General features: G+C 40.5%; 1 protein-coding gene across 1 annotated transcript in view; it reads right to left on the bottom strand.

Moving 5' to 3' along the window:
* Positions 1-16,755, bottom strand: part of CCDC148 (coiled-coil domain containing 148) — a 265,897-nt gene that overhangs the window by 159,238 nt on the left and 89,904 nt on the right. Inside the window, exons 5-8 of the mRNA XM_061184011.1 lie at positions 11,618-11,700; positions 11,263-11,414; positions 8,980-9,075; positions 8,723-8,904 (exon numbers count right to left, since the gene is read on the bottom strand). Of these exons, the coding sequence (XP_061039994.1) occupies positions 8,723-8,904; positions 8,980-9,075; positions 11,263-11,414; positions 11,618-11,700 (513 nt within the window). The remainder of the gene's footprint in view (positions 1-8,722; positions 8,905-8,979; positions 9,076-11,262; positions 11,415-11,617; positions 11,701-16,755) is intronic.

A 16,755-nucleotide genomic window follows, 5' to 3' on the forward strand; every position in this document is an offset into this window, starting at 1 on the left:
AATATAATTATTAATGACTGTGGTTTTCCATTGTGTGGATATATCATAATTGATGAAGCTATTTGTTGGCTATTTAGTCACTTTGAAGATTTTGCTATCACCTAAGAAAGAAAAACAATATTGAACACCCTTGAAGCCAACTATTTATTTCACTTCTATGATTATTTCCTTTAAGATTATTTCTAAAGAGACAAAGAGAATTTACACTTATAAAGATATTTGATGACATATTGCCAGATTGTCTTCCAAAAGTGTTTATTCACTAGTCATGTATAAAAATGCCCATTTCTTCCATATTTTTAAACTTGGATAAATTTCTTTTGTGTTTTGGGCTTCCCTGGTGGCGCAGTGGTTAAGAATCTGCCTGCCAATGCAAGGGACACGGGTTCGAGCCCTGGCCCAGGAAGATCCCACATGCCGCAGAGCAACTAAGCCCATGCGCCACAACTACTGAGCCTGCACTCTAGAGCCCGCAAGCCACAACTACTGAGCCCGTGTGACACAACTACTGAAGCCTGCATGCCTAGAGCCCATGCTCCACAACAAGAGAAGCCATGACAATGAGAAGCCCACGCACCGCAACAAAGAGCAGCCCCCGCTCACCGCAAGTAGAGAAAGCCCACGGACAGCAATGAAGACCCAACACAGGCAAAAGTAAATAAATAAATAAATAAGAGAGATTCTTAAAAACTTCTGCTGTGTTTTACCATTTTATAGGTAAAAATCTGAGTATTTTAAAATTTTTCATTGCTTTGATGAGTAGAGAGGTTTTCATAAATTTCTCTGTCATTTGTATTTAGAATTACCATCCAGAGTTTCATGGACTGCCACGAGGTTATCAATTCACCTCCCAGCATCTGACCATAGAATCTTGCATCCCCACCCGTTACTGTAGTAGATGAACCATTCGTGCTTATTCCTCCACTTGTGCACTAAATCTTGTTACTGGATTATTCTCATCAGCATGAAACATACTAATATTTGTCCCATTTTAAGCAAAACAAAAGACAAAACAACAACAACATAAAAGTCTCGCCTTACTTTCTTGCTCTCCTTTGCAAAATAGCTTCACAAAAGAGTTATCTATGCCCATTGCCTTCAATTGTTTCCTCTCATTCACTTGAATCCAACCCAGTTGGGCATTTGTTCCCACTTCTTCAACGAAAATGGTCACCAAAGACCTCCATGTGGAGCCAGCAGTCAACCATCAGTCCTATTTTATCTGACCTAGCAACATTTACTCAGTGGATCGCCCCTCCTCACAGTGCTGCCCACTCCCTCTTCCCTTGCCTTCTGGGACAGCACACTCTTGGTTTTCTTTGTATCTCACAGACCTTCCCTCAGTGTCCTTTGTTGGTTACCCTTCTTCTTGCTGACAATGTAATGCCAGCAGACGCAAGTGAAACAGGAGGAAAGGGGGCAGGGCACAACCTTTAAAAGAATGACATAGTCTTTGAGGATATGACATATACTGGTTAGAACCAACTAGATCCAAGATGTTGGAAGATTCGACTCCCGGTAGACCTTGAGCCTCAGTATACACACATTGTAATGCATTAGCGTATGCTAAATGACACACCCACAGGCACGATGACAGTTCTGAGGCTGACCATAAAAGGCCAAAAAGTGGGTGGTGGCCCAATTCCTGGAAATCCCTGCCCCTTCCCCAAAATAGTTGGAATAATCCTCCCACTTATTAGCCTATGAAATTACCCAGCCTGTAAAAACTAACCACCCCATATTCTGGGGCTGCTCTCAGCTTCTGAGACTGACAGCATTCTGTCTATGGAATGTGTAGCTCTCTAAATAAATTCACTTCTTACCTATCACTTTGCCTCTCCCTGAATTCCTCCTGTACTGAGCCATAAAGAACCTGAGCTTCATTAAGTCCTGAGACCAGGTGTGCAATCTCGATTGAAAGACCGTGGGTTTGAGTCCCAGCCCTTGGATTCATGTCCCAATCCGAGTTTTGGCTGAGTGAAAGTCTCAGCCCGAGGGTTCAAGTCCCAGTCAGAGTTCTGGCTGTGTGCAAATCCCATCTGAGTTGTGCAGTTTCACAGGGAACTAGTCTTTGATTCTCTCCTTTGTCCCTTCACACTCTTTTGGTGATCACATCCAATTTCATGCTGGTGACTCACAAACATGTATCTCCAGCTCAGATTTCTCTCCTGAACTCCAAACTCATATAACTGACTGCCTTCATAAAGTCTGTACTTGGACAACTGATAGCATCAAACTCAACATGTCCAAACCTGAATGCCTGATTTCCCCCTCTGCTTTGCTTACAATCTTCCCCAACTCAGTTGATGGTAACTTCATCCTTCCAGTTGCTCAACCATAAAATTTTGGACTATTCTGTTGCTTTCTTTTTCTCACATACCTTATTTTAAGTCTGTCAGCAGATGCTGTTGGCTCTACCTTTAAAATGTGTCCAGAAGCTGACTATTTCACACCATCTCCACTTCCTGATGCAGGCCACCCTTATATCTCACCTGGGTTTAACAACTTTCTAAGGGTTCAGTCTTTTCTTGGCCCTCCTTTCCTCCATCTTAAACACAACAACTGCCAAAGTGATTCTGCTAAAACATAAGTTAGGTCTAGTTAGCACACTTCCTCACACTTCTGCTTCCAGTAGCTTCCCATATCACTCAGAGTGAAATCAGAAGTTTTATGAACGGCTACCAGGCTCTACATGTCCCACCCTCACCCTAACTTCTTTTTTTTTTTTTTTTTTTAATTTTTATTTATTTATTTATTTTTGGCTGTGTTAGGTCTTTGTTTCTGTGCGAGGGCTTTCCCTAGTTACGGCGAGCGGGGGCCACTCTTCATCGCGGTGCGCAGGCCTCTCACTATCGTGGCCTCTCTTGTTGCGGAGCACAGGCTCCAGACGCGCAGGCTCCGTAGTTGTGGCTCACGGGCCCAGTTGCTCCACAGCATGTGGGATCTTCCCAGACCAGGGCTCGAACCCGTGTCCCCTGCATTGGCAGGCAGATTCTCAACCACTGCGCCACCAGGAAAGCCCACCCTTACTTCTCTGACCATACCTTCTACTCCTCTCCCTGTCTATCACTCTATTCCTGCCACACAAGCCTCTTGCCAGAAACACGCCCACCTCAGTAAACACTGGCTAGAACACTCATACTACTAATTTCTGCATGGCTAGCCCTCTCACCCCCTTCATGACTTTCCTTCAATGTCGCTTCCTCAACCAGGACTATCCCCAAACTTCTATTCAAATTTGCAAACTGTTGGGACCTCCCTGGCAGTCCAGTGGTTAAGACTTCACCTTCCAATGCAGGGGGTGCGGGTTCCATCCCTGGTTGGGGAGCTAAGATCCCACAGGCCTGGCGGCCAAAACACCAAAACATAAAACAGAAGCGGTATTGTAACAAATTCAATAGGGACTTTAAAAATGGTCCACATGCAAAAAGAATCAAAAAAACACTGCAGTCTGTCCCCTCCCCCACAATCCCAGCAACTTGTCTTTTCCTCTAATCTCTATTGTTCCATAGCACTTATCACCTTCTAATATACTACCATGGATAATTTACTTACGTATGGTGTTTATAGTTTGTTGTGTGTCTCCAACCTGCCTCATGAGTACAGGGGTTTTTGTCTATTTTATGCCAGTAATTGCTCAACAAATATTTGTGGAAAATATGAATGATAAGTCACTTCTTCCTCTCTTTTGTCCCTTTTCTCTTCTGGCTGTTCAAGAATCAATTAATTTTGCAAAGTGTTTTTATATGTTAGAGATTTTAATTTTTTGTGCCTGATATTTGCCAACGTTTCCTATTTGTCATATGTTTTTTACCCTTATTATTTTTTTCCTTAAAAATTCCTTGTTTTTAGAATAGACAGTATATTCACAGGCTTCAAAATTCAAAAGGTATAATAAAGGGGGGGGTTACAATAAAAATTCTCCCTCACATTCCCCCCCACCCAGGCATCTAGCTCCCATTCCCAAAGGCAACAAATGTTATCAATTTTTGCATATTTTTTCAAACATATAAAAGCAAATATATATCTGTATGTGTGTATGTGTTTTACTTTTTCCTGTTTCACACAATGTGTACTGTACATTGTATATAAGGCTTGCTTATTAACCTTATACCACACCTTAACCCTGACCCTTGGGAAGTGTTCCATATCAGTGAATGCTAAGTATTTACTTTTTTTTTTTTTTTTTTGGCCACACTGTGTGGCTTGCACGATCTTAGTTTCCTGACCAGGGATTGAACCCAGGCCCCCGGCAGTGAAAGCGTGGAGCCCTAACCACTGCACTGCCAGGGAATTCCCTACATTTTTTTTTTTAATCTGGAAAATAATACATTGTATGGTTGTACAATAATCTACAAAACTAGTTCCTATTGACATTAAGATTGTTTCCTCAGTCTTTAGCTACTACAATGAATAACTAAAAATAAATCACTGTATATTCAAGTATACAGTTGACCTTTTGACAACATGGAAGAAGGGTAGGGAGGGGAGGGTTAGGGGCACTGACCCTCAGCACAGTCGAAAATCTGGGGACTATGAACTTTACCAATCCTTCTCAGTTTTCCCTCCCTTTGGTGGGACGGGATGGCTGGAGTTGGATATTTCCGTCCCCCACATGGAAGGCTAGCGCTGCTGGACTTGTGTATTTTCCGCCCCCAGGTAGGTTAGGTTCTGATAAAACTTTGGCAGTTTAGGCTCCAATAAAATAGTTTCTCCTGAGGGCAGCCTTTGTTAAGAAGAACAGAATGCTCTGGAGTATTTCCAAACGGTTCATTTTCCCCTCCCCCATCAGAGGCCTGAGGGGATTTTTCTCAAGATATTCACTGTGGGTACCTGGTAGAACTTCTTGAGGTAAAACTCACAAAAGTGTGCTGACACCCCCCTTAACTAAGGCCCCCTAGAGTTTTTAACTCTCAAAGTTGTCCACAACTCAGCTTCAAGCAATTCATCAATTACAGTCCAGGTGTTCCTACCCCAACATTGGTTCCTGTGAAGGTTTCTGCTAAACGAGTTTCTTCTCAGGTAATTTGTGATTCTCTGTATCACCTGTGTCTCCAGCTCTGTGGGCAGTGGTTTGCCCTGTGACCTAACTTCTCTGAGGTAGTTAAGAAGAGTTGTTGATTTTCCAGTTTGTTCAACTTTCTACTCCTCATTAGAGCAGACTGGCAAATTCTAAGCTCCTTACTTGCTGGACAGAAAACTGGAAGTCCCTTTGATTCTTTAAAGATTTAATACTTGCCTGAGGAAACATCCTGTTATATTTTATTAAATGTTTATGTCATTGCATTTATTTAATTTTTTTCTTTATGATTTTCACTGCAGGTAACATGTTTTTAAAAGGCCTTCTCCACTCCAAGATTATTTAATACTTCTTTTTATTTTTATCTAATTCTTTTATGATTATTTTCTTCTTCACATTTTAATGCACCTGGAGTTTATTGAGTCATATGGAATAAGAGATCTAACCTAATTTTCTAATTCCCTGTTATTTAGTGCTGTCATATAAATAATCCCTCACAGTATAAAAATTTTACCTTTACAGTAAATTAAATCATTACAGATATTTTCTGTTTTCTGTATTTCTATTTTGTTCCATTGATCTGCTACAGACATATGAACTTCCTAATTTATTTTGATATTAAAATATATATTTATATTTGGCTGTGCAAGTTTTACCACTCCCCCACCCTAGTTATTCTTCATTTTGAAGAAGTTATTCTTCACTTTGGGTGATTTTACAAGCTTAATCTTCCTAATAAATTTTGGAATAATGTTGAACAATTCTTCAATTGCAATTGTACTAAATTGACAGATTAATTTCATGAGTCATGGATATTTTGAAATCAAATCAACTATTATATAAAATTAGGAATTTTATACTCAAACTGGTTTAAGACATTAATATGGACTAATTGCCCTTGAAAATTCAGCAGTGAGGTTGGCTTCCCATGCAGTTCAAACAGGATACCAGACCAGTTTCCCCATGATTGTCTGGGTCCTCTCCTCTCCTTGTGTGCTGTTGTCCTTCATTCACAAGAGGGCTGCCAGCAGCAACCACAGCCGTGTACTTTCCTGGTAGATCCACAGGGAAGAAAACGCACTACTCCTCACAAGTATCTAACAAAAGTTCTGAGCTTTGCCTAGATTTGGACCACCCTGAGCTAATTGTTGTGACTGGGGGGAATGAAGTTATGGACTGGTGCACACTCCCAATCAGGGTCTACCTTTGGATCTGGGGTTGGAGTCATTCCAACCCAAACTGGCAAGCTGCTACAAAATAGGAGGAATTAAAATAAATATTGGGGATTAACCATGATGTCCACTGCCTTTAGCCCAATGAAAATTTCTCATAATTTAAAAATGTCCCCTAGATCTTTCAGCCTTCTTATGTTGTAGCAGTAGGCATCTGTTTAAAATATGCACACGCTCACTTGTGCAGGTGTACACATATATGTATACAGTCTATGTGAATTCTCACAAGGCCTAATAACTAGAACCAAAAGGGGAAATGGCCTTATCAAAATAATGGCAGAGGGCTTCCCTGGTGGTGCAGTGGTTAAGAATCTGCCTGCCAACGCAGGGGACACGGGTTTGAGCCCTGGTCTGGGAAGATCCCACATGCCGTGGAGCAACTAAGCCCATGAGCCAAAACTACTGAGCCTGCGCATCTGGAGCCTGTGCTCCGCAACGGGAGAGGCCGTGACAGTGAGAGGCCCGCGCACCGCGATGAAGAATAGACCCCGCTCGCCGCAACTGGAGAAAGCCCTCGCACAGCAACAAAGAGCCAACACAGCCAAAAATAAATAAATAAATAAATTTATTTTAAAAAAAATGGCAGATACTGGCAAATGAGGGTCCAGTAAATATTACAATTGAATATATAATTCACTGCACTAGTTAGAACAGTGCATTTACATGCCTTACTCCCCACCAGCCACAGACTTCTGATGCCCACCACCTCTGTATTTATTCAAAACAGCCCATTTAGGGACTTCCCTGGTGGCGCAGTGGTTAAGAATCCGCCTGCCAATGCAGGGGACACAGGTTCAATCCCTGGTCCGGGAAGATCCCACATGTTGTGGAGCAACTAAGCCTGTGCACCACAACTACTGAGCCTGTGCTCTACAGCCCGTGAGCCACAACTACTGAGCCTGCACTCTAGAGCCCACGAGTCACAACTACTGAGCCTGTGCTCTAGAGCCGGTGAGTCACAACTACTGAGCCCACATGCCGCAATTACTGAAGCCCATGCACCTAGAGCCCATGCTCTGCAACAAGAGAAGCCACCACAATGAGAAGCCCACGCACCGCAACGAAGAGTAGCCACCACTCGCCACAACTACAGAAAGCCCACATGCAGCAATGAAGACCCAATGCAGTCAAAAAATAAATTAATTGTTAAAAAAAAGAAATATAAGAAATACTAATACTTGTCACATTCATCTTCTTTCATTTCAAAGGAAGAGCCTTTTACTTCTATTGCTAATTTACTATACATGTGTCCCTTCAATAGTTTTCCTTTCTTTTCAGGTATATATTCTTTGGGGATATTTTTGAGGTCAATATAATAAAAAGCATATTTTCCTACAAAATGTTTCCCAGAAACTTCATATACAGAACACTACATGAAGTAGGCTATTGATCTGACCCAGGGTGGCATTTCTGGGTTTGTTCATTAAATGAATTTTAATATAGAATTTACACTAGAGAAGATGGCCCTGCCGACACTGAATTTTAAGTCACTTAACATTATAATTGTCATTCAGAAGAGGATTGTCATTCTCAGGATACAATTGAAAGTGCATTTTCTTATTGCTATTTGCAGCAACAAGGATGGGACCTAGAGAATACCATACTAAGTGAATTAAGTCAGACAGAGAAAGACAAATATTATATACTATCACTTATATGTGGAATCTAAAAAATAATGTAAATGAATCTATATACAAAAAGGAAACAGACTCACAGACATAGAAAACAAACTTATGGTTACCAAAGGGGAAAGGGAGGGACAGGGAGGGGAAAATTAGGAGTTTGGGATTAACTCATATAAACTACTACACATAAAATAGATAAGCAACAAGGATTTACAGTACAGCACAGAGAACTATATTCAATATCTTGTAACAACCTATTATGGAAAATAATCTGAAAAAATATGTATATATATAACTGAGTTACTTTGCTGTATACCTGAAAATAACACAATATGTAAATCAACTTTTTTTAAACTTCAATTTAAAAAAAGTGCATTTTCTAAAAAAAATTTATAAAACATACTTTGTGTTCACTATAGGGCAAAATCACAGTAGATTACAAGTAACATAATTCCATGGGTATGTTTTCCATTGTAACCAATTTTTAGTACTGATTTGTAAATTTCCATTGAAGAGCTTCACATCTTGAAATAAAAATTCATAGTTATCAAAAATTCACGTTTGAAAACTATTTCTTACCTGTGTAGTAAAGAGATAAATAAGTGGGATATTTTCATCAAGTTTCAACCTCATAAAAATCTTTAAAACCATTATTTCAAGGAAATTACTTTGGAGAAAGAAAAAAAAAACCTCTCTATTCAACAAATAGTAAATCTAAACATTTATTGATAGTCTGTATTCCAATCACAAAGTATCTATGAAAACAGTAAACAGGAAGTATAGTGACCCCTAAAAAAGTAAAAATTTGGTGGCAAAAATCTAGATAATTCAAGTAGTTTTATTACCTGTATATATCTTTTAACTGCATATCAAAATCTTGAAGTTTCTTTTGATATTTCTCTGTAAAGTTACAGAATTCATTAAGGATTGAAGACTTCAAGTCAGGGTATGGACATTCCAAAGTTTCTAATTCCACGGGCATTTCACTAAGCAGGTTACTTCTTTCTTCTGAAGAATGATCAAGTGTCTGAAAAAAAATTGTATGATTATTTTATTTAATGTAAATGACAAATTGATAAATTACTACCTATATCGCACTTACTTTCAAACTCCAGTCTGAAAGATAATTTTCTATTTTCTGTTGCTCTAGCCTAAGTCTTTCATAGACGGCTTTCAATTGTTTCTTCACGAAGTCAACCTATAGGACATTTAGAACAAGTGGTATGCAAATTATTGATTTATCCAATATTTATATTTAAAGTCACAGGAATTTTTCTCAAAAGCCATTAAATGATGACAAATTAGATAAGGGAAAGTCCCTTTGAGGACCCATGGAAGAGGGTTCAAGAGATGCCATAGCCAAGCAGTGCCCATCAGACAAAGGAGGCTTAAAGGAGCTTCTAGACACATAACCCAAAAATGGGCTCAGTCATAGCCACTCTGCACTCAACATTTGGATTTTGTTTGTGATAAAGCAGAAAGCTTTCCAGATTGCCTCTGCTTTAATCACCCCCTCCTTTCCTTGCATCCTTGCCTCTAATCCCCAGTTGGGCATGGATTTTTAATGTTTATTTTTAATTATTCTTTATGAAAGCAATATGACAATACTACAGAATAACTGAAAAATAAAGTAAGAAAAATCACCTAAAAGCCTACATCTAGGGCAACTATGATAATGGAACTTATGCTCTAGTCAGGGAAGATAGTCTTAAACTCATAAAAAGTGAGTAAGAAAATATCAGGAGGAGGTAAGTGAGGTAAAAACTGGCTGAGGTGATAGGGAGTGACTGGGTCTTCTCTCATGCAGGTGGTCAGGACAGGCCTCTCAGAGGAGAGGACATTTAAGCTAAGACCTAAAACACAAAAAGGGCCATGAGTAGGACAGCAGAAACAGCCAGTGCAAAGGCCTTGAGACAGGAAGGAGTCTGGCTTATGTGAGGAATAGGAAGAAGGCCAGCGTCGGTGGGACAAGGTCTAGTAGGAGAAAGCGTGTCACGTAGGAGGTGAGACTAAAGGAGGCGGATAGGGAGACGTACAGGGAGTGTTACCGTGTGCTCGACGTACAGTGAGGCCAAACAATACCAAAATGTCAGAGTTTGGCGCAAAGAAAGGTTTATCGCAGGGCCATGCCAGGAGACGGGTGGCTCGTGCCTTAAAAAAACCCAAACTCCCTGAAAACTTTCAGCAAAGCCCTGTTACAGGAAAGGTGAGAGGGGCCGTGGTTAGTTGTTGCAAACTTCTCGGTGTCGGATCCTTTGTTCTTGAGGTCAGGTCACGGTCAGGTCATGATGTTCCTGTAAACCTCCACCGAAACAAAATGTTATTCTCTGTTCTACAAGAAAGGGCAAGGTCCCAAGGCTCAACTTTCGCCCTCCGAGGTCCAGGCCCAGGCTAAGAGGAGAGGGTCCCTGCGCGGCCAGTTACCAGACCCAGGAACGTTGGTCCAGCGCCCAGTCTGGGTCCTCCAGCCAGTGCCCAGGCCCGGCTGAGGAGGCAGATCTCAGCGGGCAGTGCCCTCAGGGCCGGGTCCCGAGACCCTGCCCAACCGACATCACTGAGGGAGCAAGACGCCCAGGACCCAGCCGGCCCTCAGGTCGCCCCAACGGGGTCGGGACCCACGGACTGCGACCACGGAGACCGCTGCCGCCATAGGTCTCAGAGGTGGAAATGGAGGAGAGGTTTGCGGCTGCTTCAAGGCCTGGGCCCGGCCAGTGGGCGGCCGTGGCAGGGGCTCTGGAGCTCCGCAGATGACAGCTGTCCCAGGCCCCCCCCCGCCCCCCCGCCCCTCCGCCCCTCCCCCGCCCAGCTCACCGCTGGCCCAAGGCCAATGGGCCTGGAGGATCCGGGGGAGAAGGCTGCGATCCGCCTCCCATCACATTCTCTGCCGTGAGGACCACCGTAAAGCTGACTGGTGTCGGAGCGGGACCTCCAACCGCAGCGCTAAGGGTCACTCGCTCGTGGTCACGTGCTAACGGTTTTGCGCTAACGATCTCTCGATAACAGTCAGTGCTAACGGCTGCGCACCCGCCCCGCCCCTATCGCAGGGGGAATTGTGGGCCGGTAGGAGCCCTGAAGGGATTTACGGGGGGGGGGGGGGGGGACGACGGACGACTTGATCCCCTCCCCTATGATAGGATTTCAGAATACACTGGAAGGAGGGGCAAGAATGAAAGCGGGTAGGCCAGTTACGAGGTCATCAAAACATTCTAGGTGAGAAATTAGCGTGTTTGGACAGATTCAGGGATATGTTTAAGATACCTAGTAGATAGAATTTGCTATACCTTCTATTTATATACATAACACGTACATGTTTCTTATCTCCAACTCTTCCAATTGGGATAAAAATAAAATATTACATTATTAAAAGTAAAGGAAATATACTGACCTCTTCCAGTACTTTCACAGAGTTAGATTCACTGTGCGAGTGTGAATGCTGTGAAATGTGATGCTGTCTGTATTTTAGATCTGCTCTCAATTGCTGAATAGGATTTATTACATTTTTAAGATATGTGCACCATCGTTCTGATAACTCTTGTTCTATGGTGAAACAAAATTAAGTCAAAGCAACACATTATTATTTTAAGTTTCTTCAAGAACAGGTCATTAGGTGCAGATTATTTTTGGATTCCTTTAGAAAAAAACAAACAGCAATATTAAAAGAACATGAAGTGTGTGGCCCACTCTCATCTTCAAAACAAAGCTCCCCTTTAAATGTGGAACCAAAAAAAAAAAAAACCTACCGAAATTCATAAGGTCAGAAAGACATTCATTTCCAACGTTCTCTTCATTGAGTAAGGATTTTATTTCAGATTCCATTTTACATCTGAAATAGACATTATCTCAATCAATTCTTTTACAATTATAAACATATATATAGGTTTAAAAAATAACTAACAGTAGAAACACTCAATCTAATGTGGTTTTAGTCACCTGTTCACTAATTCAGACCACATACTAAATTCCTAACATGGATTAGGTACTTGCCAGGACACTGAGATAGAAGCGTAGGTGAATACTCCAGGAGAAGTAACAGCATGAGCAAGGCAAGGACGGGGTACATCCTGGCACTATCTTGGGTGGAGAGAGTTCCGGGCATTGGGAAGCTGCTGAGGGATATTAAGCTGACCAAGCCAGCTCAGATCTGTGAAGGAGGGTGAACAATAAAAGTGGAAGATGAAGAGGAGGGGATCAGGCAAACCTGGATCAACAAGGAGGTTATTTAAAAGGTTCAGAGATGAGGAGGTCCTGACCTAGGGAAATGGGAGTAAAAGTATATATTTTTATATACCAAAAACATAATAAATCTCAATAATCTTTTACTATATTATTTAAATATAGTCATTTTAGAGTAAAACTATAACCAGCTCTAAATGGACATCTAAAAATATTGCAGTCTATCCCTTATTTATGGCAGGTTTAATAAAATCATAAAAAGAGTTTTGATTTACTATGACTGTTAAGATACAATATTTTAAATGGTATAAAATAAGAAAATAGCAACAATTACAATACTTTAATACGATGATTATTTTTATTTTTGCATATAAGTTTCTAACCCTTGTCTACATGCATGAATATTTTAACTAGTTGTAATTATGGCATATTTACCATTTTATATTCGGGGTTTTTTTTACTTTAAGATATTTCTAAATAATTTTCATAATTATCATTTATTTTAGTGGCTGCATAGTATTTTATACTATATATGTGCCTGTCCACGTGGGACATAGTATTTTATATTATGTATGTGCCATTTTATATTATATATGTGCCTGTCCATGTGGGACAGGGTTTTGTTTATATATATAAAGGAGGGGTCCTATTGTAGATGACACTTACTGTCTATTTTTCTAGTGGTCTTAGGCAAAGGTATTTTTTTTAATTTTATATATTTTATTTTTGGCTGCATTGGGTCTTCATTGCTGTGTGCAGGCTTTCTCTAGTTGTGGCGAGCGGGGGCTACTCTTCCTTGTGGTGTGCAGGCTTCTCATTGTGGTGGCTTCTCTTGTTGCAGAGCAGGGGCTCTAGGCGCACGGGCTTCAGTAGTTGTGGCACGTAGGCTCAGTAGTTGTGGCTCTCGGGCTGTAGAGCGCAGGCTCAGTAGTTGTGGCGCATGGGCTTAGTTGCTCCGTGGCATGTGGGATCGTCCTGGAGCAGGGCTCAAACCTGTGTCCCCTGCATTGGCAGGCGGATTCTCAACCACTGCACCACCAGGGAAGTCCCAGTCAAAGGTATTTTTAAGATTACATTTGAAAGTGTTATATGGAGAATAAGTGCATAATAGTGGAGTAAGCCCAGAAGTTATTTCATAATGGATTTTTTTAAACAAAAATATAGCACTTTAAACCATTTAGCTCAGCCCTCTTATATTTTCAGCATCTAGAATGCCTTAGCAGAACATAAAAACCAACAGGAGAAGTGGCTTTGTTCATACAGGAGATCAACCTGCTACTGTGCATATAATAATTCTAGTAAGCTCCATCCTGGCTTTGTAGATTAACAACCCTGAACCATCAGACAAGACCAGCCTATTTCTCTAATTGTCCTAATTGCCTAACAAAATCCAGGAGCAAGTACTACAAGACTCTGGGACTAGCTTGTGATGCAGGCTAACGTTCCCAAATTGTGTCCTATAAAACAGAAACATCAATAAGATGCTAGGAAAAACTGGGAAATGGTGAACTAAACAAATCAGACAAGTTTCCATAGTGCAGGATTTCTCAGAAACTTGATTATGCTAAAGTGCATTGAGGGTCTCCAAAAAGGGGATGAAATATGAAGTATTTTCCTAATTTTTAGGATGATGAAATTCATTATTCTCCATGTAGTATCTTGAAGAATATTTCTGTTTTGTAGAATATGATTTAGGAAATATAGATAAAAACTGTGATGCACTCAAGAGCATTAAAATGGTAACTCTGGGGAGGAAAACCCTGCCTGTTCACCACTGACATGTAGACTCAGTCCCAGGTGTTCACCAAGTCGGAACTCTGCAGCACAGACAACTGTCTCCACATCTGAATAGGGGACAAATGTAAGGCAATGTTCCATATCCAGATCTGCCAACTTAAGTACCTCCTACTGTTACTTGGCCTGTCCTCTGGTACCACTGAATCTGATGATACTACAAAAATTCTCCTGAGATTTTGTGTGACTGTTTGCCTAGAGGCTATATTAATCTACTTCCTAGATATGCCCAGTTGCAATGCAACCACCTGCCTGGTGAGGACATTTTTGAACTCTCATGACTCTACTTTCGTACAGGTCCTTGTCCTCCCAGGATGCTGCCAAAGTTCTAGGTGTAGTACAATCAGTCTCCTCAGAACATCAAAAATTACCCAGAGCTTCCTGGGATTTCTAGGGTACACTTAGTTACCAATTTCGGCAGAACAAGGAAAACATGGGGCACTGGAGACTGGTAGAATCAAAAGCCATTTATGCAAACAATAAGCAAAGGGGCATGGATTGTGAAAGGCAGAGTAAGAGAGGATGTTAAAGTTCCTTAGTGGAACTAACAGCCAGGAGATCAGCAGAAAATTAGGGCACCAGAGCAGGCTGAAGGCCAGAGCTCTATCCCTCCAATAAGGAAGGAACTCAGCAGTTCAGACAGCTTGGTACCTCAGACTAGCTATTTGATCTGCTTCGCTCTCTTTTAAGAGTCTGTCCCAAGCTATGTACCACAGAGGGCAGAGAGGGAAATCTCACAACTGTTGGCTAAGGAATGAACTCAGAGAGAATTCTCAGATGGCCTGAGTCACACAGTTATGAATACTGGCCTCAATATCATCTTTAAAGACACTTTTCCAGACAATATTTAATTGTTGTTGGTAAAGCTCCATGATATATCCTGTATAAAGGTGATACTTTTAAAGTAATGCTTTAAAACTAAAATTGTAAGAGACCACATATATTTCTAACAGAAACTACAGTAAAAGTAGTAAGGCTTACAAATAAATCCCTCAAACTTTATTAGTCAAAAGTTCTTATTAAAATAATAATTGCAATTCTTTACCACATGGCCAATATAAATAACTTCCTCTTTAATTTCTAAACCAGTCACTCTGAAACAAGGAAGAAAGTGTTCCTGGCAAAGTGTATCAAGGTCTTCAAGGGGTATAGTTTGGAAAGCATAGTAAATAGTAAATATAATTTTATAAATTTAAATATTAAATTCTATAAATTTAAATATAAAATGTAATTTTATATTTTGAAATTTTAATTGTCTAGTTTTCTTACAACAGATTTTAAAGAATTAAGGTTTGGCAAATCTTTTTTTTTTTTCTAGTAAGCCTAGACCATTTAGATCTCAGGTGATGTGAATGGAACCCTATGGAAAAAAGAAAAAGCTGCTCAGCTCCAAGGTCAGCGAGCACAGGAGTTAAAGGCAAGTGATTCAATACCACCTCCACAAAAACTAGCTGGTTTACCTAATGCAAATAATTTTAATCCTCTGAACCTCAAGGTTCTCATCTGTAAAATGAGGATAACAATGATACCTACTCCGTAGGGTCACTGTAAGGATTAAATGAAACAAAGCATGTAAAGTACTTAACATACGACGGCATACACTAAGTTACCCAGCCAAAGTCAGATGTCGTTGGAGGCCCTTACCTGCTGGGGACCTGAGATTCGCAGATGGGAGTCTCTTATGGTGATGCACAAGAATATTTTACTTTCCATCTTTTATTAAAAGGGAATGTAGATTTTCATTAAACTCCTGATTTTCTGGTGGTCCCTAAATTCTCGAACTTTCTAGCCATTTTTTGAACTTTCCTCCTATCACTAATAGTTTTTAATTTCACTGAATACACATTGTAATTAGCCTACATTCTAGAATAACACAGAAAGTTATCTTGGAATTCTTCTTTTTTGTCCAATTTTCAACCCTTACAAGTTTCAAGACATAACGTTACTACTTGAATATTCCTCATTTCCATCGCCTTTGTGTCATTCCAGGTCAGCCAAAAGAATTACTTTCCATAATGAAATCTATGTGCCTCCTTTATCTCGCTCAAGAACAAGGTATATACACAGTAAGAAGGGTGTGGAACAGCCAAGATAAAAAACTTTCTCCAGCATCCTTACATTTGAGCCTGCATCAGTGAGCACAATAATTAAAACTTCCTAATGGCTTTTGTTTTTATCATATTTCAATTATGCAAATCTAAAAAAAAGTTTCCAATGGGCTCAAAAGTTCCCTCTGTAAAAGGTGACATTTTGAGGTATAAAATGGGCCTGATTTGTTTCTATAGTGGAAGTATGAATGACAAAGTCTATATAATTTTGTTTTTCTCTGTTTTAAGTTATGTAATGATGTAAAACTATTTCCAATCATGAGTCTTTTATGTCACATTTAGGAATTACTTGCCAGAATAGGAAACTCCTATCAATATGAAAAGCACCCATGTCAAAAGTGAAGTTAGGGCTTCCCTGGTGGTGCAGTGGTTAAGAATCTGCCTGCCAATGCAGGGGACACGGGTTCGAGCCCTGGTCTGGGAAGATCCCACATGCCGCGGAGCAACTGGGCCCGTGAGCCACAACTACTGAGCCTGCGCGTCTGGAGCCTGTGCTCTGCAACAAGAGAGGCCGCGATAGTGAGAGGCCCGCGCACCGCGATGAAGAGTGGCCCCCACTTGCCACAACTAGAGAAAGCCCTCGCACAGAAACGAAGACCCAACACAGCCATAAATAAATAAATTAAAAAAAAAAAAAAGTGAAGTTAATGGTATTTGGAAATGTAGCTTAGAATGAGACCACAAAATTATCTATTTTTATATAAAATATATGCTTACAAGCATATATTTTAAAAAGCATACTTTATAAATACCACCATCATTAAAACTAATATATATGCCTTAAAAGGAGGGGAAACACATCT

This window comes from Eubalaena glacialis, chromosome 1 (assembly GCF_028564815.1).
Source record: "Eubalaena glacialis isolate mEubGla1 chromosome 1, mEubGla1.1.hap2.+ XY, whole genome shotgun sequence".
Taxonomy (NCBI): domain Eukaryota; kingdom Metazoa; phylum Chordata; class Mammalia; order Artiodactyla; family Balaenidae; genus Eubalaena; species Eubalaena glacialis.